At 44.4% G+C, this 23,656-nt stretch overlaps 1 protein-coding gene across 1 annotated transcript in view; it reads right to left on the bottom strand.

Annotated features, from left to right (window-relative positions):
• Window positions 1–16,966: 16,966 nt before the first annotated feature.
• LOC139167578 (hexokinase HKDC1-like) overlaps window positions 16,967–23,656 on the bottom strand; it is a 66,154-nt gene continuing 59,464 nt past the window's right edge. The window contains exons 16-18 of the mRNA XM_070752188.1: window positions 23,475–23,630; window positions 22,083–22,316; window positions 16,967–19,582 (exon numbers count right to left, since the gene is read on the bottom strand). Coding sequence (XP_070608289.1) covers window positions 19,432–19,582; window positions 22,083–22,316; window positions 23,475–23,630 — 541 coding nt within the window. The 3' untranslated portion in view covers window positions 16,967–19,431. The remainder of the gene's footprint in view (window positions 19,583–22,082; window positions 22,317–23,474; window positions 23,631–23,656) is intronic.

Raw genomic sequence — 23,656 nt, 5'->3', positions numbered from 1 at the left:
CTTTTATGTTGATGGGCTACATAAAATGGGACGTAAAACTATTGTCGAAGTAACCGTGTATGTGGAAGAAAGAGGCCCCACGGTTATTTGTACTTTTAAAATTGAAGAATCATAAGCAATTTGAAAAAGTGACAGCTAGTTGACACATATAGAATAGAATAGAATAGAATAGAATAGAATTTGATTGGCCAAGTGTGATTGGACACACAAGGAATTTGTCTTGGTGCATGTGCTCTCAGCGTACATAAAATAAAATATACATTTGTCAAGAATCATGTGGCACAACACTTAATGATTGTCATAGGGGTCAAATAAGCAATGAAGAAGCAATATTAATAAAAATCTTAGGATTTAAGCAGCAAGCTACAGTCATACAGTCAACATGGGAGGAAATGGGTGATAGGAATGATGAGAAAAACTAGTAGAATCGAAGTGCAGATTTAGTAGAAAGTCTGACAGTGTTGAGGGAATTATTTGTTTAGTAGAGTGATGGCGTTCGGAAAAAAACTGTTCTTGTGTCTAGTAGTTGGCTTGGTGTGCAGTGCTTTGCAGCGACGTTTTGAGGGTAGGAGTTGAAACAGTTTGTGTCCCGGATGTGAGGGGTCTGCTGCCTTTCAATAAAGTTATTGCATTTTTACCAGGCGTATGCTAATAAACTGATTAGCATATGCCTGGTAAAAATGCAATAACTTTATTGAAAGGCAGCAGAGTGGATAGAGGCAGGGGTGGGCTGCTGGGGTTTCACAGGGGGAACCTCTAGCTAAGATTCTGTGCAGTTCAGAGAGCCCCCAAATCCCACTCTCAGCTGGCCGGACCCATCTCTACCAGCAGTCCCCATAAGGCGTGCACAGGGAGGGCGAAAAATGGGCCTATTGGAACTTCAGGAAGGCCGGAAATATGCCCATTTCCTGCTTCGAGAGGGTTTCCGGAGCCTTGGGAGGCCGTTTTCAGCTTCCCAGAGGCTCAAAAAAAGGCTCCGCAGCTCGGAGAAAGCAAAAACGCCCCCCCTCCACTGCACCATGGAGCAAGAGACTGACCAGGCTACATTCAGCGTGGCCATGCACATTTATCTATTTATCTATTTATCTATTTATCTATTTATCTATTTATCTATTTATCTATTTATCTATTTATCTATTTATCTATTTATCTATTTATCTATTTATCTATTTATCTATTTATCTATTTATCTATTTATCTATTTATCTATTTATCTATTTATCTATTTATCTATTTATCTATTTATCTATTTATCTATTTTATTTATTTTATTTATTTTATTTATTTTATTTATTTTATTTATTTTATTTATTTTATTTATTTATTATTTGGATTTGTATGCCGCCCCTCTCCGAAAACTCGGGGCGGCTCACAACAAGTGAAAAGACAATCCAATACATAATCCAATTAATTAAAATATTATAAATTTAAGAAAAACCCCTATACTAACATACACACACACACACAAGCATACCATATATAAATTTAACGTGCCCAGGGGAAGATGTTTAGTTTCCCCATGCCTGACGGCAAAGGTGGGTTTTGAGGAGCTTACGGAAGGCAGGAAGAGTAGGGGCAGTTCTGATCTCCGGGGGGAGTTGGTTCCAGAGAGTCGGTGCCGCCACAGAGAAGGCTCTCCCCCTGGGGCCCGCCAACCGACATTGTTTAGTTGACGGGACCCGGAGGAGGCCCACTCTGTGGGACCTAATCGGTCGCTGGGATTCGTGCGACAGAAGGCGGTCTCGGAGATATTCTGGTCCAGTGCCATGAAGGGCTTTAAAGGTCATAACCAACACTTTGAATTGTGACCGGAAACTGATCGGCAGCCAATGCAGACTGCGGAGTGATGGTGAAACATGGGCATACCTGGGTAGGCCCATGACTGCTCTCGCAGCTGCATTCTGCACGATCTGAAGTTTCCGAACACTTTTCAAAGGTAGCCCCATGTAGAGAGCATTACAGTAGTCGAACCTCGAGGTGATGAGGGCATGAGTGACTGTGAGCAATGAGTCCCGGTCCAGATAGGGCCGCAACTGGTGCACCAGGTGGACCTGGGCAAACGCCCCCCTCGCCACAGCTGAAAGATGGTTCTCTAATGTGAGCTGTGGATCGAGGAGGACGCCCAAGTTGCGGACCCTCTCTGAGGGGGTCAGTAATTCCCCCCCCAGGGTAATGGACGGACAGATGGGATTGTCCTTGGGAGGCAAAACCCACAGCCACTCCGTCTTATCCGGGTTGAGCTTGAGTCTGTTGACACCCATCCAGGCCCCAACAGCCTCCAGGCACCGGCACATCACTTCCACCGCTTCGTTGACTGGGCATGGGGTGGAGATGTAAAGCTGGGTATCATCGGCATATTGATGATATCTCACCCCATGTCCTTGGATGATCTCACCCAGCGGTTTCATGTAGATGTTAAATAGCAAGGGGGAGAGGACCGACCCCTGAGGTACTCCACAAGGGAGAGACCTCGGAGTCGACCTCTGACCCCCCACTAACACCGACTGCGACCGGCCAGAGAGGTAGGAGGAGAACCACTGAAGCACAGTGCCTCCCACCCCCAACCCCTCCAACCGGTGCAGAAGGATACCATGGTCGATGGTATCGAAAGCCGCTGAGAGATCGAGGAGCACCAGGACAGAGGATAAACCCCTGTCCCGGGCCCGCCAGAGATCATCCATCAACGCGACCAAAGCGATTTCCGTGCTGTAACCGGGCCTGAAGCCCGACTGCTGGGGACCTAGATAATCGGCTTCTTCCAAGGACCGCTGGAGCTGGAGTGCCACCACCTTCTCAACAACCTTCCCCATGAAGGGAAGGTTGGAGACTGGACGATAGTTGTTGAGTACGGCTGGGTCCAGGGAAGGCTTCTTGAGGAGGGGGCGCACAAGCGCTTCTTTAGAGAGTGATGGAAAAACTCCCCTCCCCAAGGAAGCGCTGGTAATCTCCTGGGCCCAGCTCCGTGTCACCTCCCTGCTGGCCGAGACCAACCAGGAGGGACACGGATCCAGTAAACAGGTGGCGGAACTCACAGCTCCAATGGCCTTGTCCACTTCATCAGGTGTCACCAGATCAAACTCTTCCCAGACAGGTGGACAAATACGTGCCCCAGTCACCTCGACTGACTCATTGTCAGTCGACTCTGTTTTACAATTGGAGTCGAGGTCAGCCCGGATCTGAGCGACTTTATCAGCGAAAAACGTGTTAAACTCTTCGGCACTACTCTGCAAGGGCTCCCCAACTCCCCCCTGGTTAAGAAGGGAGCGGGTCACCCTAAACAGAGCGCCCGGGCGGGATTCCGCTGATGCAATCAAGGCGGCATGGTACGCGCATCTTGCCGCCTTGAGCGCCACTTTGTAAGTCTTAATATGAGCTCTTACAAGTGTTCGATCAGATTCAGACCTGCTCTTCCTCCATCGCTTCTCTAGACGTCTCTTTTGGCGTTTCAACTCCCGGAGCTCCTCGTTGAACCATGGGGCTCTACGGGGTCTAGCGCCACGGAGAGGTCGCAAAGGCGCAATCCGGTCGAGAGCCTCCGCAGCAGCCGTATTCCAGGCCTCCGCAAGAGACTCCGCCGAACTGTGGATGAATGCCTCTGGAATAACCCCAAGCGCCGTCTGAAAGCCCTCTGGGTCCATCAGGCGTCTGGGGCGGAACATCTTCATTGGTTCCGCCTCCCTGCGGGGAAGGATTGGAGCCAGGAAGTCAAGCCGTAGTAGAAAATGGTCTGACCATGACAAAGGCACTGCTTCTAAGCCCCTTAGTCTCAGACCATTGCTCAATTGCTCGGAAAGGAATACCATGTCAGGTGCGTGCCCCCCCTCATGAGTCGGACCCCGTACTACTTGAGTCAGGTCCATGGCTGTCATGGTGGCCATGAACTCCTGTGCCAACCCAGAGGTTTCGCCGAGTGACGGCAAGTTGAAGTCCCCCAAGACAATAAGTCTGGGGAACTCCACCGCCAACCCAGCTACCTCCTCGAGTAGCACAGGCAGGGCTTTTGACACGCAGCTGGGAGGCAGGTACGTGAGAAATAAGCCCACCTGAACCCCTAAGTCCAACTTCATCAAGAGTGACTCGCAACCCGCAATTTCCGGAGCAATGAGTCCACGTAGGCAAAGGCTCTCCCTGGCTATAATAGCCACTCCTCCCCCCCTTCCCTGGGGTCGAGGTTGGTGCCATATCTGAAACCCAGCTGGGCAAATTTCAGAGAGAGGAACACCTCCCTCTGGGCCCAGCCAGGTTTCAGTAATACATGCCAGGTCGGCCTCCTCATCCAGGATCAGATCCCGGATGAGGAGAGCTTTATTGACCACCGACCTGGCATTAAGCAGCAGCAACCTGAGTCCAGGGCCAGAGTTACACTCATCACCAGTACCCAAGATTGGGCTCACAGAGCCGGAACAAGGGACCGTTATTAAGCAACGGTCCCTCGTTCCCCTGGAACGGCTAGCTCTGTGGGCCCCGCCATATCTGCCTCTCCCCAGCAACACTGAGATATTCCGACCCTCTGCCACCCCAGAGATCGGTGTCCCTCCCTCCCCTGTCTCCCGGGCGTCAGGTGGGCCAAATCTGTCATTCGCACTACTATCAATCAACTCATCCATACCATATCCCCAACCCCCCACCCACCCAATCATACCAATCATTCCATTCATACCCACAAGTATATGTACCCCAGTCACCCATTATATAAAAGCCCAATTATGTTAAAAAAGCAATTAAATTGATAGCAGTATAAAAATAGCAATTAAGAATGATATTAATATTAAAACACTATTAAAACTGACTAAAAATAACAATAAAAATACAAACATAGGCAATAATGAATAATTCAATTCGATTAGGAAATACGGTCAGCAGCAACTAATAAAAGTGCTAAGTTCTCAAAGTGCCAAGTTTCCCAAAGTGTCAAGTTTTTCAAAGTGCCAAGTTTTTCAAAGTGCCAAGTTCCTCAAAAGTGCCAATTTTCTCAAAGTGCCAAGTTCTCAGGGGCAGAGGTTATTCAAAAGTCAAGGATCATTCAGCATCTCTCTCCCTCCCCCCCCAGACTAGGGAGGGGGGCATCCATGTCTGTAAAACTCTCCCACCATCAGACCTTGATCTACCAGTCCTCCTCCCTTGGTCTCCTTTCAATCTCCTCTCTCCTATCGCAATGGTCGGTCCTCCGTCCGCCAGGTCTCCTCCAGCGCCGAGCGCACCCACCGCACAGCTGCTCGGCGTCTTGGTCTGCCTGGCTGTCAAGTTCGCTCGCTCCACAGCGGCCGCCATCTTCCGAGCCCCAGCTGATCGAGGCTCCCAGCTCTTAACTCTCCCACGGCAAAACCAAGGAGAGGACGCACACACAGGAACCGGACACCGAGACTAGGAACTTTCAACTCACCAAACATGCACACTGGCGTTCAAACTAATTCAAAATTACCTATATTATTGTTGTTATCACCGTAGTCCGGCGGAGCAGCGGCATCCCTCCTTCCTTCCCGCTGCTCCGCCGGAACCGGAAAAGAAAAACCGCCAGCAGCCCCCTCCGGTCCTCAGCTGGGCTGGGCTCCTCAGGAGACGCCCAGGTCGCAGCGGCTCTCACCCGCCCCCACGCTGAGCATCTCGGATGTTCCTCAGCGTTTCTGGCGTCTTGGGGGATCTTAAGTAGCCGCCAGCAGCCCCCTCCGGTCCTCAGCTGGGCTGGGCTCCTCAGGAGACGCCCAGGTCGCAGCGGCTCTCACCCGCCCCCACGCTGAGCGTCTCGGATGTTCCTCAGCGTTTCTGGCGTCTTGGGGGATCTTAAGTAGCCGCCAGCAGCCCCCTCCGGTCCTCAGCTGGGCTGGGCTCCTCCTTATCTATTTATCTATTTATCTATTTATCTATTTATCTATTTATCTATTTATCTATTTATCTATTTATCTATTTATCTATTTATCTATTTATCTATTTATCTATTTATCTATTTATCTATTTATCTATTTATCTATTTATCTATTTATCTATTTATCTATTTATCTATCTATCTATCTATCTATTTATTTATCTATTTATCTATCTATTTATCTATTTATTTATCTATTTATCTATTTATCTATTTATCTATTTATTTATTTATCTATTTATTTAGTCCAATACATAATACACATTGAAGAGAAAGATATGTAATAATACGTATAAGTAAAGAAAAGACTAGAAGAAAAGATATAAAAGTATAGGTGAACATATTTGAAAGGAAGAAAAGATAAATGAGATAAGGAGAGACAATTGGACAGGGGATGGAAGGCAGACTGGTGCACTTATGCACGCCCCTTGCTGACCTCTAGGGAACCTGGAGAGGTCAATCGTGGATAGTCTAAGGGGAAAATGTTTGGGGTTAGAGGTTGACACTACTGAGTCCGGTAATGAGTTCCACGCTTCAACAACTCGATTGCTAAAGTCATATTTTTTACAGTCAAGCTTGGAGCGTATAATATTAAGTTTGAATTTGTTGCATGCTCTTGTGTTGTTGTGGTTGAAGCTGAAGTAGTCATTGAAAGGCAGGACATTGCAGCATATGATTTTGTGGGCAATATTTAGATCGTGTCATATTTTTTATAGTCAAGTTTGGAGCAGTTAATATTAAGTTTGAATCTGGGAAGAGAATTCCTTGCTAAAATTTTTGAAGCCCACCCCCGGACGGAGGGGGAAATGTGAGAATTCACCGTGGGACAGGTTTCAATACTTTAGTCACATTTCCCATAAAGAGATTTTTATTGGCTGTGCAACTGTTGAAGGGTTCTTTCAGTAGGTAGAAAGATCACACCCATCCGAACTGGAATGGCCCTCGTGGGGAAAACTATTCCGGTGATATTAGTGAGAAGGGCAAGGAGTTCTTTTGAGAAATGTGACACCAGAGGAGACGGCTTTCACCCTGGCAGTTGGCCGGTCTGCAAAGGTCTTTTTGGGGAAAGCAAATTTAAGACGTGAAACATTTAGGGGAACCCAGCTTATGCCTCTCCCAAAGGCCAAATTACTTGTGGTGAGTTGTGGGTTTTTCCCCCCCCTTTGCACAAACTCCTCTTCAAATGTGTTGCTATTCTTTGCGTAAGGATGTCTTAGACACCACAGAGGCAATGCAAGATTAAACTTTCAGGCTTTATGCCAACCCAAAAGTGCAGATTGAAGACTCTAGAGCTAAACCAGGCAAAATTGACACCTGTCCAAGGATTAATTCACATCCCCACTCAAAAGAATAAGCCTGCCTGGGCAACAAATGGCTCCATTATAAAGTCAGCCAAATGCTATCATTACTAATAAAGCAGGAACTATATCTCTTTATTCAGGGACCTCTTTATTCCAGTCTTCCTCAACCTGGCGTCCTCTAGATTGACTGGAAGTACCAGTCTGAAATTCCAAGTCTGCAGTCCCTAAAGCATTTGGAGAATATTTTATTTATTTTATTTATTACATTTTCATGCCATCCTTCTCCTCTGGGTGTCTTACAACTATAAAACAAGTAAAATGTAATTAGAATATTAAAATATCAAAGCCGCACAAATTAAAATATTATTAATAACTGCACTAATACTGCAGCTAGGAGTTCCAAGAGAGTTTTCTTGCCCCATCAGCCACTTCCAGCATTGTGAGCCCCTCAGGACTACTGGCCAACAAAGCCAGATTTTAATACCCTTCCAGAAGCCCAAAAGGAAGTTCTCATCTCCAGCGGAAGAACCAGGGATGGGCATCAAAAATTTCAGCAATGGGTTCTTTGCCTAGTTGCTGGGTGGGTGTGGCCATGTTGGCCGTGGCCTAATCAGCTTCCTGCACCAGGGCAGGGTATTGTGGTTAGCTCTGGCCCAGCTCCTGCCCCAAGGACTGTGGATGTGGGGGAGACATCTACATGCCGCAGGCCTGTTTTGCTCCCGGTGGAATCTGCTGATGAAGGCTCCTCTGACCAAGAAGACATGAGTGACAGGGAGGAGGAGAGTGTGGCAGACAGCTCAGAAGGAGACCAATTATCTATCTCCTCCTTTGATTCAGAACAAGAGTTAATGATACAGCCACGCATGCGTAGAGTGATGCATAGGCAGCAACAACTGAGAGATTATTATCAAAGAAAATGAAGCCACCTGTGGTTGGGTGGGGCTGTGGTAATTAGTAAGGCTGCTATAAATAGCAGCGTGTGGGTTTGGCCATTGTGGAGGATTATCTGATCCTTGTGTTTCGTGCCTGTCTTGCTGACTTCAACCTTTGTGTGTTGACTTTCCCCCCGCTTTGAAACTAAAACAGAGCAAAGTATGTTTCACTTTGTGAAAGAAGAAGGACTGTGAATTGCCTCACAGCTGCAATCTAAGTATCTAAGAACTGATAAGGGACTTGTACAAATTACCAGGTTGTTTGGAGACGAGTGCTCTTTGCTCTACAAAAAGAGTGCTTAGTTTATTTGAATTTTCGTTATAAAGAACATTGTTTTGAATTTTCAAACCTGTGTGTGTCTGAAATTTGTACCTTTGAATTTTCGGGAGGAGTCTACCAGAGAGCTCGACAGAACACAGGGGGGCATTTTCGCCTTCCCCAAGCTCTGGAGGCTTTTTTCAAGCCTATGCGAAGACGAAAACTGCCTCCCCCAGGCTCTGAAGGCTGTCTGGAGCTTCCAGGAGGCCCATTGCCCCCCTCTCCTCTCTGAGCCTCCGCACAGGCCCTGCACTTATCTCATATCCAAAACAGGCCACATGGAGACTCCTGGGAGGTGAGGGAGGGAGGAGCCAGCCAGGGGTGGGATTTGAAGGTTCTACGAACCAGCCATAATGTTAGCTACGGGTTCTCCCGAACTCGGGTGAACCTGTAGCAGCCCACCCCTGGGTAGAATGTTTCAAGGGATAGGATCACAGTGGAAAAGGCTCTTCTTCTTGAAACCACTTGCTTCAATTCCTTAGCAGACAAGATCCGTAGCAGGTCTCTTCTGCTGGCGGGAGAGAGGTGGGCTTTGTCCCATGGGGGAGGGATGGCTCTTCAGAGACTTTGGACCATGTAGAGCTTTAAAGGAAACAACCAAAACAAAAATTGGATCCAGAAGTAAATTGATAACCAATGCAGCCCATGCAGTAATGTTATATATGCAACCTTAGGTGCTCCCAGGAGTGTGTGCACCAATGCATTCTTCACCAGCTGTTGTTTCCAAATATTCTTCACTGTGTAAAGTGTGTTGCAGTAATCTAGAATATATGATTGGGGTAAATTGGATTATCCAATCTTCCAAACTGAATACTCCAATTTAGCACCTAATTTTAACAATAAGAACAGGGGAAATGTTTCTATCAATCCCCTTACTATTTACTCAGATAAAGACATTCAATTTGGAACATGCTCCCAACTGAATGTCCTTAGCTAAATAAGTAGTAAGGGGATTGATAGAAACATTTCCCCTGTACTTATTGTTCAAATTAGATACTAAATTGAGCATGTCATTTAAAAATAAATAAAAGGACTCTTCCAAATTAACACCACTTTCTAAGAATTTTGACATCTTGTTGGCAGACAAATTTCGCCTCTTTTTCTAGAAAATTATAAAAAGTAAGAGATTTGGAAGGAAATCAGAAGCCTTTAAGTGTTTTAAATTAATGGCGTGTTGGTGTTACAGATTAACAGAGTTGGAATTGGGATTATTATTACAGATTAACAGTGTTGGAATACTACAAAGAGCAACAGTAACATTTGCATGTCTAAGGCTGGTTACTTTGCATAGAGGAAGATGTTATACATATATAAATTATAAAAATTAAGAGATTTTTGGACAGGGAGTCATTGCTCACAGTCGCTCATGCCCTCATCACCTCGAGGTTCGATTACTGCAACGCTCTCTACATGGGGCTACCTTTGAAAAGTGTTCAGAAACTTCAGATCGTGCAGAATGTGGCCACGAGAGCCATCGTGGGGGTTCGCCCAGGTTTCTGCAACACTCTGTGGCCTGCACTGGCTGCCGATCGGTTTCCGGTCACAATTCAAAGTGTTGGTAATGACCTTTAAAGCCCTACATGGCATTGGGCCAGAATACATCCAGAACCGCCTTCTACCGCACAAATCTCAGCGGCCAATAAGGTCCTACAGAGTTGGCCTTCTCCAGGTCCCATTGACCAAACAATGTCATTTGGCAGGCCCCAGGGGAAGGGCCTTCTCTGTGGTGGCCCCAGCCCTCTGGAATCAACTCCCCCCAGAGATTAGAATAGCCCCCACCCTCCTTGTCTTTCGCAAATTACTCAAGACCCACCTTTATCGCCAGGCATGGGGGAGTTAGGATATTCCTTCCCCCTAGGCCATTACAAGTTATGCATGGTATGTTTGTGTGTATGTTTGGTTTTTATAATAAGGGGTTTTAGTTGTTTTATTAATTGGATTGTTACATGTTGTTTTTATCATTGTTGTTAGCCGCCCCTAGTCTGCGGAGAGGGGCGGCATGCAAATCCAATTAATAATAATAATAATAATAATAATAATAATAATAATAATAATAATAATAAATTCATTCATGCGTAATTCCTTTAAAAAAGTAATTTGCATTCAAAATTCATATTAACAGGACCCCAAACTTTAAGTCACTGTGATTTGAGAAATTGTAAATGTTGTTCAAAAGACTTTAGCAGCAAATAATAACAAATAATAACAAAAAAGGATTGTAACTGATTATAGTAGTCAAACTGAAATAGAACCTTTCAGAGGTTTTCTGAGTGCATTTAACTTGCACCCTTCTCTAAATACACCAAAGCACCTCTATGTTTGGTTAACGATAGCCAGAAAAGAGATAGCAAATGGAAAACTGAGAAGCGCTGATAAAAGAGTGAGAAGCACAACAGATATTGCCATTCCTTGTTTGTCTGCATGCTCTAGCTATGTGGTCAGATTACTGCCTTTTCCTAAAATACTTCACCACTAGTGTCTTACTTTTATCTGTCCAAGAGACAATGTTTATTATTTGTTTAGGTCAACTTTAAGGTCACCCAGTGAAAGGAAGATCACTTTAGAATTAGGTACGGGAAAGAAGTCAGCAGAAACAACTATAAGATTTATGGACTTCAAACTTCAGAATTATCCAGCTAACACACATTTCTTCATATGTACAACCAGAACATTCAGATCTGCAGGAATTCTGTGCTAGCGATGAAAGGAAAAAGAGGAGAAAAGCAGAAAGCCAGATATTTTTCAAAGAAGGGAGTGTGTGTTCCTTTGTACTAAGGCGAGATATTTCTGTAAAGGATATTCTTTCACATAATGCTGAGATGTACTGACTGGGATCAATTTTGTCCACATATTGTTTCAAATAAAAATGTTTGTTTACTTTATTTATTTATTTATTTATTAGATTTGTATGCCGCCCCCTCTCCACAGACTTGGGGCAGCTCACAACAATAATAAAACAGTATGCAATAAACAAATCTAATATTTAAAAAGTATCTACATCAACATCTTGTTGATGTAACATCCTTGCAAAACTCCCAGAGTAAGACAGACACTGTATTCCAGAGGTCCCCAACCTTTTTTGCACCAGGGACCGGCTTTAAGCTAGACCAGTTTTCCATGGCCCGGTGGGGGGGGGGGGGAGCTAGCTGTCAGCGGCGCCGTAAAAGGGGCGATCAAGAGAGGAATGGGTGAATGAATGGACGGAGGGTGGGAAGGAAGGAAGGAAAGAGGGAAGGGACAGGAACAGAAGAAGGGTGCAAAGGAAGCAAGGAAAGGTGTGAAAGGGGAGAGTAAGAGAGGAAGGAGTGAAAGAAGGAATGAGGGAGGAAAGAAGGGAGGAAGGAAAAGGAAAGCAAGAAATGGAGGGAGGAAAGGAAGGAAGGAAAGAAAGAAAGAAGGGGGAAGGGACAGGAACAGAGGAAGGAAGCAAGGAAACTTATGAAAGGGGAGAGTAAGGGAAGAAGGTAGGAAGGAGAAAGAAAAGAAGAAATAGAGGAAGGGAAGGTAAAAGAGAGAAATAAAAAGAGCAAGAAAGAAAGCAAGAAAGAGAAAGAAAGAAAGAAAGAAAGAAAGAAAGAAAGGCAACTTCAAAGAAAGGCTCACTGAGCATCTCTCACTCTCTCTCTCTTCTATCCCTCTTTCTTTCTTTCTCTTCCTTTCTCTCTCTCCTCTTCCTTTATCTCCTCTCTCTCTCCCTCTCCTCTTTCTCTCCCCCCTCTCTCCCCTTTCCCTCTCTCTTTCTCTCTCTCCCTCTCTTGCTATCTCTCCCCCCCCCTCTCCCTCTCTCTTTCTCCCTCTCCCTCTATTTCTCTCTCTCTCCCCTCTTTCTTTCTCTTCTTCTCACTTTCTCTCTCTTGTTTTCTTTCTGTCTCTTTTGCTTTCTCTCTCTCTCACTCTTTCTTGTTTTCTTTCTCACGCTCTTTCTCTCTCTTGTTCTCTCCTCTTGCTATCTCTTTCTCCCCCCCCCTTTCTCTCACTCTCTCTTTCTCTCTTTCTCTCTATCTTGCTGTCTGTTGCTCTCACTCACTCTCGTTCTCCGTTCTTCTCAGCGGTGACGCGCGCACAGCCCTGCCCGCCTCACCTTTGCGAGAGCACTTCGCCCCGGGCTCTCAGCAAGGGGGTTTGCAGGAGAGGTGGGGCCGGCGAAGGTGAATATTCAATGTCGGGGGCGCACAGGCGGTTGCACGCGCTCCCTATCTCCCTGCTAGCCCACTCGGAATATTCAAAATAAGAAAAGCCTTCGCCGGCAAAGGTTTTTTCTTATTTTGAATACTCCGAGTGGGCTAGCAGGGAGATAGGGAGCGCGTGCAACCGCCCCGTGCGCCCCCGACATTGAAGACCTCCGCTGAGAAAAGCCTTTGCCGGGCATTTCCTCTCGGCGTCAAGGAGGCGCAGCGGCGGGGCGGAGAGAGGGACGGGGGGGCAGCGGCGTCCCTCCTGGCCTTGGCGGGCCGCCCGACCCTCCCCACCTCCTGCAAACGCGGCGGGCGGCGGGGGGAGAGTGAGGAGCCGGTTCCGGCGGGCGCGGGGCTTGGCTGGCTGGCGGGGGGAGCGCCGCTGGTGGTGCGGAAAGGCCGAAGGGGCCCTGGCGCCGCGGACCGGCTGAAAACCCCCCAACAGCCCGGTGCCGGTCCGCGGACCAGCGGTTGGGGACCTCTGCTGTATTCAACTTTTGCTGTCCAGACGAGATATGCCTCAAATTCTGTAATTCCCTTAGTCCCATTCCATTTTTATTGTTTTATCATTTCCAGATAGGAAAAAGATAAGACAGCAAGACATGTCTGGGTAAAATCTCTCTCTCTCTCTCTTTCTCTCTCTCTTTCCCTCTCTCTTTTTCTCTCTCTTTCTCTCTCTCTTTTTTCTCTCTCTTTCTCTCTCTCTCTTTCTCTCTCTCTCTTTCTTTCTCTCTCTCTCTCTTTCTCTCTCTCTCTCTCTCTTTCTCTCTCTCTCTCTCTTTTTCTCTCTCTTTCTCTCTCTCTCTTTCTCTCTCTCTCTCTTTTTCTCTCTCTTTCTCTCTCTCTCTCTCTTTTTCTCTCTCTTTCTCTCTCTCTCTTTCTCTCTCTGTTTCTCTTCTCTCTCTGTTTCTCTTTCTCTCTCTGTTTTCTCTTTTCTATCTGTGTTTCTCTTTCTCTCTCTCTTTCTTTCTCTCTTACTCTCTCTCTCTCTCTCTCTCTCTTTCTCTCTCTCTCTCCTACCCCCAGTTTACAAGGGAAGTTTATCAATGAAATCACAGGAACAACAGAACACAGTACAATTTTATTTCTAGCATGATTGACTGGTGATTAAGAAAAATAGGTTTAAAGCCTACTGAAGCACAGTGCTTCTCATTTGCATCTTTTTCCTTTGCAAAAAATTAAAATGTACCACATTAAAAGGTCAGTATGTTGCTGCCAAATTTATCAATGTCACAGGGAAATTACACAGCAGGAAGCCTGCTCCAGATCTCTTCGCTGCCTTATATGGAAATAATTTTGGAAATGCTTTAGTATAATGAAGAGAGCAGATGATAATAAATATTCTGGCTCTTCCCGATAAAGTAAATTCAACGAACCTTTGAAATGGCATTAATTGATAACTTGCAAAAGTATCCGAAACCAGAGGATCCCCAATTCCAGTCCATGGACCAGCATCGGTACACAGCATGCCAGAAACCAGCCGCTCAAACAAACGAAATCCCATCCATAAGACACAGGCAGCATGAAAAATCCCACCCTATGTGGTCCACAGAAAAACATCTTTCCATGTGTAAACTGTTTTCCATTCATGAAGAAGAATTCAGCAGCTATACCTATTCTCTAGCGCCCTCTAGAGGTCTAGGCATTAAAAAGTAATGTTTTCATTAGGATAAAATACGTATATTGGAGAACGTCTTTAAAAAGACACCTAGGTTTGGTTGGTGAAAAAGTGATAATGAAATCCCGTGCAAAATAGATTATAGAAATCTTTTTTTTTTTTAAAGTAAGGAGAGAATATTGTCAGAGAAGTAGCTCCTTGGAAAAATGAGATGGCAGACAAGGAACTGGGAAGCACCAAGTGCAAAACTTTTTTTATACTTTTTACACTACTGTGCTGAAAGCTATAGTAGGAGAGGCAGTTAAAGGGCCACTATCTATATTTTGAAAAATATGGACAAAACTGTATGGTCTAAACTAGGGGTCCCCAAGCTTGACAACCCTAATATTACACACTTTGTTTATGCATATGCTCTGGGAATGCCCAGTGGTGCAGAACTTTTGGCAAAAAGTGCAAGAGGATATTCATAGGATATTAAATATAAGATGGATGATTACTAAGGAAATGGCAGTAATAGTAAAAAGTAATGAGATGGGAGAATACAGAGAAATAAAACAAGCACCGATAGAAAGCGCTCAGGCGGTAATAATCTTGGGGTGGAAAGAGGTGACAAAATGGACAATACAAAATTGGTATAGGTACATGGTGGACCACATTCAATTCGACATTATGGATAAAAGGATGAATTCGATTAATGAAACTGATTTCCAACAGCTGATGGGGCGATGGGACAAGGTAAGACGATATATGGTGATTAGGATCCAAGACCAAGCTATAAGAAACAAGTTGGAATCACTCTATAATATGTAAAAAAATATTTCACTATTGGGTTTAAATGATTTATACAAGAAATACCCTCAATTGGTGGTGGGGTATGATTGATTGTCTGGTGATGGGCACAATCACTGAGCACATGTTATATGTTATATGATGTGTGTGTGTTTTATATTATAAAAATCAATAAAAGCATTTTTTTTAAAGACAACCCTAATTAGTAATGTATTACCTGATGGCTGAAAAATGGGAAGATTGGACTAAGGTGATTTCCATCATTTTCACATATGGAATCATTATTGTTGTGGTTAGCTCTGGCCCAGCTCCTGCCCCAAGGACTGTGGATGTGGGGGAGACATCCACATGCTGCAGGCCTGTTTTGCCCCCCCCCCTCGGTGGAATCTGCTGATGAAGGCTCCTCTGACCAAGAAGACATGACTGACAGGGAGGAGGAGAGTGTGGCAGACAGCTCAGAAGGAGATCAATTATCTTGCTCCTCCTTGGATTCAGAACAAGAGTTAATGATACAGCCACGCATGCGGAGAGCGATGCATAGGCAACAACAACTGAGAGATTATTATCAAAGAAAATGAGGCCACCTGTGGTTGGGTGGGGCTGTGGTAATTAGTGAGGCTGCTATGAATAGCAGCCTGTGGGTTTGGCCATTGTGGAGGATTATCTGATCGTTGTGTTTCGTGACTGCTTTACTGACTTTGACCTTTTGTGTGCTGATTTCCCCCCGCTTTGAAACTAAACCAGGGCAAAGTGTGTTTCACTTTGTGAAAGAAGAAGGACTGAGAATTGCCTCACAGCTGCAAGATAAGTATCACAGAACTGATAAGGGACAAATTACCAGTTTGTTTGGAGACGAGTGCTCTTTGCTATACCAAAAGAGGGCTTGGTTTAAGTGAATTTTCATTATAAAGAAGATTGTTTTGAATTTTCAAACGTGTGTGTGTGTGAAATTTGTACCTGTGAAGTTTTGGGAGGATTCTACCAGAGAACCCGACAGAACACATTATAATTTTTCTGAGTGCAGTATCAACCAATTTTGAGTTTAGGGAAGGACAGATTAAGAAGCTGGATATGGAATTGAAGCATTAAAATGAACCCTTGGGAAAAAAACAACCTCCAGGCAGTGTTCCCTCTAATTTTTTTTTTGGGGGGGGGTGGGCGGGAAAGTATAGTGTCTAAGGGGCAATCCCTTTGGGACTGGGCGGCACATAAATAAATGAATGAATGAATGAATGAATGAATGAATGAATGAGTACATGAGTAAATGAATAAATAAATAAATAAACAAACAAACAAACAAATAAAAAACCCACCCTGTTTTGCCTCAGAGAATTTCAAAATAAAATACTGTACTGTGTGTCTATAACAGTGAGCTCATAATAGGGCAACTCTCTCAATATCAAAATGCCACTTAAATAGTTGAGCTAGTTTCAAACTAGATTTTGATTTTCTTTCTCTCTTCCTTACTCTCTTCCTTACTCCCATTCTTTTTCTTTTTCTTTTCCTTCCTCTCTTTTTTCTGTTTCTCTCTCTTCCTCTCTTCCTCTCTCTCTCCTTCCCTCTCACTCTTTCCCTCTCAGCTTCTGGGCAGGTTTGGAAAACTCTGAGTTGATGATGATTTTTAAGTGAGCAATTGCTCACTGCTCAGCTTAGAGGGAACTATGCCTCCAGGTGCTGTAGCATTCTAATTTTTGTGAGTTGCTACTGTTATTAAGTAAGTACATGTCACGAAAACCAAAATTTAAGATACTTGAATGTCCATAGAAATATAGCTGTTCAAACTTGATAGCATGCATCCACAAATGTTGTCCCCAGCGGGCATTGCTTTTTCGAGAAAATGCACCAGGAATTTCTTTTTCTGCTCTCTCAGCCTTATCAAACCTGCATTGAAATCGAATGGGCTTCGTTTTTTGCAAAGGAGCATCAAATAAAATGCAAGAAAACTTTAAAAGTTACCCAAAAGACAACCTTTATGGGGGAAAGTGTTAATTTATTACATTTTATACATTAACCTTTTCGCTTGCTTGGGTGGGTATCGGTTGGATATGCTGTAATGGTGGCTTCCTCCACTGGGTAGTGAGATTGACCAGGTCAGTGATGGTGAACGTTTTTTCCCTCGGGTGCCAAAAGAGTGTGAGTGTGCACTTTCGCGCATGTTCGAGTGCCCACGTTCATAATTCAATGCCTGGGGAGGGCGAAAACAACTTCACCTGCCTCCCAGGAGGCCCTCTGGAGGCCAGAAACGGCCTGTTTCTCAACCTGGTGGGCCCAGTAGACTCATGTTTTGCCCCCTCCCAGGCTCTAAAGGCTTCCCTGGAGCCAGGGAGGGTAAAAACGCTCTCCCCCATAGTTGTGGTTAGTTCTGGCCCAGCTCCTGCCCCAAGGAATGTGGAGGTGGAGATGGGGGAAACATCCACATGCCACAGGCCTGTTTTGCTCCCGATAGAGTCTGCCAGCAAAGTATCCTCTGACCAAGGAAGTGTGGGTGTGATGGAAGAGTGGGGTTTGGCTGACAGCCCAGGAGGAGATCAATCTTCCTTATCTTCCTTATCTTCTTTGGATTCAGAGGAGGAATGTATGACTGACCCACCCATGCGTAGAGTTATGCATAGGAGAGAACAACTTAAGAAATATTACAGGAGATAAGAGAGGCCACCTGTGTTTGGGTGGGGCTCCAGTAATTAGAGCTGCTGATAAAAATAGCAGCGTGCTGGTTTGGCCGTTGTGAGGATCATCTGATCGTAGTTTCGTCAAGACCGTGGATTGTTGTTTCCTGTTTGTATTCAAGACTGCGTGTGGAATTCCTGGACTCTGGATTATACTTCATTGTGAGTGTTTACCACTGTTTGGAGAACATTAGTGGACTCAATTTCCCAGTTACTGGGTTAGAAACTGGTTTGCATTTAAACTGTGCATTATTTGTACAAGAAATCCCTTTGAAGTTTAAAAGGGAGTTTTTTCTTCTCTTCTGTTGATAAAGAACATTTTTTTGCATTCAATCATGTGTGTGTGTCTGCTTGGACTAATTACCCTGTAATTACGGGTGGTTGGCATACGCTGGCAGAACACCCATTCTCCCCAGAGACTCTCCGGAAGCCAAAAACGCCCTCCCAGAGCCTCTGTGTGAGCCAAAAATCAGTTGGCCGGCACACACATACATGTTGGAGCTGAGCTAGAGCAACGGCTCGTGTGCCAGCAGATATGGCTCCGCGTGCCACCTGTGGCACCGTGCCATAGGTTCACCATCACTGGATTAGGTGATCTCTGAGGTACATTCCAACCTTCATATTCTGTGGGAAAGAAATACTGCAGCAGATAAACAGCACCAGCTCCTAATATACAGTATACATTGGCATCCTTCTGTCTCGAAAGACCATGGTATCATGCTCTGGATTCCCCATAGCATGAAGCCTGGGTAGGTTAGTATGGAGGGTATATACAGTATAGCTATGGTATATTATACCTCCTCTCCAATAAATATTTATGCAATACAAAGGATATTTTAACATTAACAGATAATTACTAAATTAGAGTAGGGATTGTATACATACACTCAAAAGAGACTGATTTCTTTAAAACAAACCTATAGAACTGGGCCATTTAATACAGTGATACCTCGTCTTACAAACGCCTCATCATACAAACTTTTCAAGATACAAACTCAGGGTTTATGATTTTTTTGCCTCTTCTTACAAATTATTTTCACCTTACAAACCCACCACCGCTGCTGGGATGCCCCCGCCTCCGGACTTCCATTGCCAGTGAAGTGCCCATTTTTGCGCTGCTGGGATTCCCCTGAAGCTCCCCTCCATGGGAAACCCCACCTCTGGACTTCCGTGTTTTTGCGATGCTGCAGCGGAAAATCCAGCAGCGGAAAAACAGGCGCTTCGCTAGCAACAGAAGTCCGGAGGTGGGGTTTCCCAGCGAGGGGAGCTTTAGTGAAATCGCAGCATTGCAAAAACACAGAGGTCCGTAGGTGGGGTTTCGAGGACTTTGTTGTGTTTGCGATGCTGCAATTTCAGGGGAATCCCAGCATTGCAAAAACAGGCACTTTGGCTGGCAAAAGGGGTGAATTTTGGGCTTGCACGCATTAATCGCTTTTCCATTGATTCCTATGGGAAACATTGTTTCGTCTTACAAACTTTTCACCTTAAGAACCTCGTCCCGGAACTAATTAAGTTTGTAAGACAAGGTATCACTGTATTTTGAATTGTGTTCGGCACAAGGAAGAAATATGAAGTACAGTGCTGTATACCAGGCAACCTAGGACCAAGATAAGGCAAAATCTCCTTCAGTTTTGACACGGCGGCCTGTATCCTGTTTTCTTTCTGACCATCAGCTGCAAAAATAGACCCTTTCGGCTTGATCGGTGCCACAACTGTGTTTGTAGGAATTTTGACAGTTGATCTTTCTTGCCCATGCAGGTCTGGGAGATCAATTTAATTTTTCAGCAACTTGGTGCATCCGTTTAGCCACGGCTGTAATTAAGGCTGCTCCTTTCCCACTTCCGTCTTCGGACAGTATAAACGTTACATCACACTGTGGTGCCAGCTCCTTCACTGTTCCTTGCAAAATCCTAGAAAAGCTAAATAGAAAAAGAAGAAGCACAAACAAATTTTGACGTATATGATGCCTTGCATAACCAAACTGCAAAACCTGAGAAATGATTTACATTGCAAAGACTGGAGAGAGGGGAACGCAAAGTGTACAGAATTTGAATAACCGAATATGGAAGCAAATAATACATATTTAAAGGGCCTTTATATTCTTTTCTATAGTCTTATGATTTTCCAAAGCAGAAGCAAGAGTGGTGTGTAGTTTGTAATTGTATTAAGTTTGGGTATGTATGGTGAGTAGCACAAAGTAAGGGCTTTCTTCTGCATTTCCATTTTATCAGGGAACAGGAAACATTCCTTTGCCTAATTTCTTAACTGAAATACAGTAATACCTCGTCTTACGAACTTAATTGGTTCCCGAGGGAGGTTCGTAAGACGAAAAGTTCGTAAGACAAAACATTGTTTCCCATAGGAAACAATGTAAAATCAATTAATCTGTGCAACGGAGAAAAAAAATGCAAAAAACCGCCGCCGCCCGGCTGTCACGTTTTGAAACAACTGGGGGGCTTCTCGGCGGCCTCCCGAACGCCAAACGCCAAACCTGAACTTCCGGGTTCGGCATTCAGGAGGCCCCCGAGAAGCCCCCTGGCTGTTTCAAAAGGTGACAGCCAGGCGGCGGGGCTTCTCGGTGGCCTCCCGAACCCCGAACCCAGAAGTTCGGCAAAAGTTTGGGTTCAGGAGGCCGCTGAGAAGCCCCACCGCCCGGCTGTCACCTTTTAAAACAGCCGGGGGGCTTCTCGGAGGCCTCCCGAACACCGAACCCGGAAGTTCAGGTTTGGCGTTCGGGTTCAGGAGGACGCTGAGAAGGCCCCCGGCTGTTTTAAAAGACGACAGCCAGGTGGCGGTGCTTTTCAATGGCCTCCCGAACCTGAACCTTTGCCGAACCTCCGGGTTCGGGATTCGGGAGTCCGCCGAGAAGCCCCGCCGCCCGGCTGTCACCTTTTAAAACAGCCGGGGGGCTTCTCGTTGGCCTCCCGAACACCGAACCCGGAAGTTCGGGTTTGGCGTTCGGATTCAGGAGGACGCTGAGAAGGCCCCCGGCTATTTCAAAAAGCGACAGCCGGGCGGTGGGGCTTCTCGGTGGTGGCGGCGGCGGGTTCGTAAGAAGAAAAAGGTCCGTAAAAAGAGGCAAAAAATTTCTGAACCCCGGGTTCGTAACTCGGGTTGTTCGTAAGACGAGGGGTTCATATCATGAGGTACCACTGTACTTGTCTGGAGCATTTCTTATTTTTCTCTTCCATTTTTTTTATTTCTTTTCCCTTTTCTTTTTCCTTAATTTTTATATTTTATTTAATTTCTATTAGTTTTTCTATCTTTGCATTTGTAAACTTTAAGCAGATTATTGGAATATAATTCACATAATACTATATAATAGCTTACACAATGGATATTGAAAACTTCAAAAAAATAGTAAGCTTGATAAATAAATGATTCAGCTGATTAAGTGGTGCTAGAAAATTTCTTAAGACTATTTTCAGGTGCATTAGTGAAGCAGAACACTTATAAAATATTCATGTTAGTCTTCTAACAATGGAAGTGATATTGCATTTCTTTAACGTAGAAGAATTCTTACACTACCTTTGGCCTAACAGAAGGCTTTCATTTTATGGTTCTGATGGAGGACACATTTATGAAATTTTCCATTCATAAAAAAGTACATCACAAGTGATTTGGAAATTCTCTTTAAGAGAAAGATTGATTTATGTATTGAAACTGCGCAATAATCTGAACTGGAAGGGGGAAAACAATTTGGAAAGTGGATGACTGTGTGGTGGCCCATCCATGTCCTGTGCAGCTGGTCATGGTATCCGAGGATTGAGAGACAGTTGTGGCGCAGTACCATAGGCCCGTGCACTTGGCACCCAAGTCCAATAGTGAGGAGGTCAGAGAGGATTTAGTGACAGAGACTGAAAGCCAACCAGGGCATTCTGCACTTCTTGAGGTACAAATGTGTGACTCAGAAGAAGAGGTGGAGCCTCTTCTTGATGCTAGGGTATGCAGGGTTGCTAGAAGGCAGGAGTGGCTAAGCAAGAGGAGGTCTCCTCATGAATAGATTTATAAAACAAATTGCCGTGCCCTTAGACTATTTAAAGCTAAGGCACATGATGCTTCAGTGTGGAAGAAAACTTCATTTTGTTCCACTCTCTCTCTCTCTCTCTCTGAAATTCTTGTTTAGATTATGAATTACAAACTGGCAATGTTGGCTAATGACATCCAGGCTGCCTGCCAAGCTATAGTAAATTTCAGAGAAAGAGATTGCTTTGATTAAAGTAATGATCTGTTTGTTTTGGTTTGTGCTGCCCAATTGTTAAGACTATAATGAGCAGTGGCTCACAGGCAAATTTATTTCTGATTTCCTAAACTGCTAAGGAAATATTAAGCGTAACAGTTTGATGTTTTAAATCCTTGCGCTATCCTTTGCTACCCTCAAAAAAAAAATCCATTCATCAGAGAAGCTTAAATACTCACTGTGGGTGTAACTTGTACAAGGTACCGTCCACTCCAATGGTAGTTTTGAGGTGCTCAAGTTCCCTGTTGTCACGTATCTTCTCAACAACAGCAGCCAATCCAGCTCCGCAGAGCTGGGCAGCTCTTTTGGAAATGCAGCCACACACTTCTTTTACAATGATGCTGTCATCACAAGTCCCATCCAGCCCGAGTTGTTGCAAGATTTTTCTCACTTGAAGCAGGGCGAGGCGATCGCTGTCTCAGCCAAAATGGAACAGACACTTTTGATTACTGAATAGTACTTCTTAGAAAGTACTGGAAAGCTGCATTCCTGTTTTTTAAAGAAGTATTTCATTGATAGGTTGGTTCCTTGGCACTATATTCTTCCCACCTATGACTATGATTCCTTTTTAAACAGGATTTAGAATTTTAATCATGTGCCACCATAATTTTTGACACCCAGCAATCGCATAGAGAGATGTTCTCCATGACTTAATAATGAACTTTGTCTGAATACTACATGCTACTCTTAATGTCACAACACCTTGAAATACACCCCAAAATAATCTTTGAACTGTTAAGACATTTTATTGGTGATGACATTCCCATCACCAGCAGAAGAAAACATCTCCTTTTCCAGATAATTCTGAACTGGGCTCCCAAGAATCATAGAACATATGGCTGATGATGAAGATGACCAGGAACTGGAAATTAGCAAAATCTGAAGGGCTACAGATTTAAATTCCTTTGTAGGAGAGAGAGACACAGAGAGAGAGAGAGAGAGAGAGAGAGAGAGAGCTAATAGGTGATAGATGTTAGATGGTAGATGGATTAGAGAGAAGGAGAGATAGAGAGAGATCAAAGAAAGCTTCATGGAAATGCTCATGTATTCCTCAGAAACCTGGACAGTCAATGCAATTTTGAAGGGAATATCGGTGGAAAGAGTTAGCTTTGTATTCTTCCTACAGCTAAGACTAGAACTCATATTTTCCTGTTCCAACTCAAACAGTAGACCTGTAGGAAACCAATAGACCTATAGGAAAAGGACAAGCAAAGCCTGCGGTGGAATCAAGACAGGTATCAGCCTGGAGTTGTTACATTCCCACATGAGGTCCAAGTACAACCACTCCTGAATTCCATTAACACTTATCTACTGCCAATTTAGTGCTGACAGTGAGTTTAGATTCTTGTATATAGATATGAACAAGAATTCAGTTTAACTGGAGCTTAACATGTGATCTTGATTCTTCGTGCCTGAGGAGACCAAATTGGCTCTCAAAACTGAATCTTTTGCCTCTTATATAAGAAAAACATTTAAAAATCACTAATCCCATTCAACTATTTCTTCTCTCAAATGAGGTTGAGAACTAGAAGATAGGAGATAAAATGTTGTTTGCACAACGCAAATCATACCTTTCAATCTGAGACAAGTATTTTGTTTCAAATATTCCTCTTCTTCTCAGTGATTCTGAAATTTGGCCTCTGAACAAAAGTCCTCTCTTGGTCAGGTCTATCAAGATCTGTCTCACTATTTCACCCAAATACATCCCACTGGTCATTTTCTCATATCTATTAAACACCAAAGAGAAAAAAAA

The sequence above is a fragment of the Erythrolamprus reginae genome, chromosome 5 (assembly GCF_031021105.1).
Source record: "Erythrolamprus reginae isolate rEryReg1 chromosome 5, rEryReg1.hap1, whole genome shotgun sequence".
Taxonomy (NCBI): Eukaryota; Metazoa; Chordata; class Lepidosauria; order Squamata; family Dipsadidae; genus Erythrolamprus; species Erythrolamprus reginae.
This window is presented reverse-complemented; position numbering and strand designations above follow the sequence as displayed.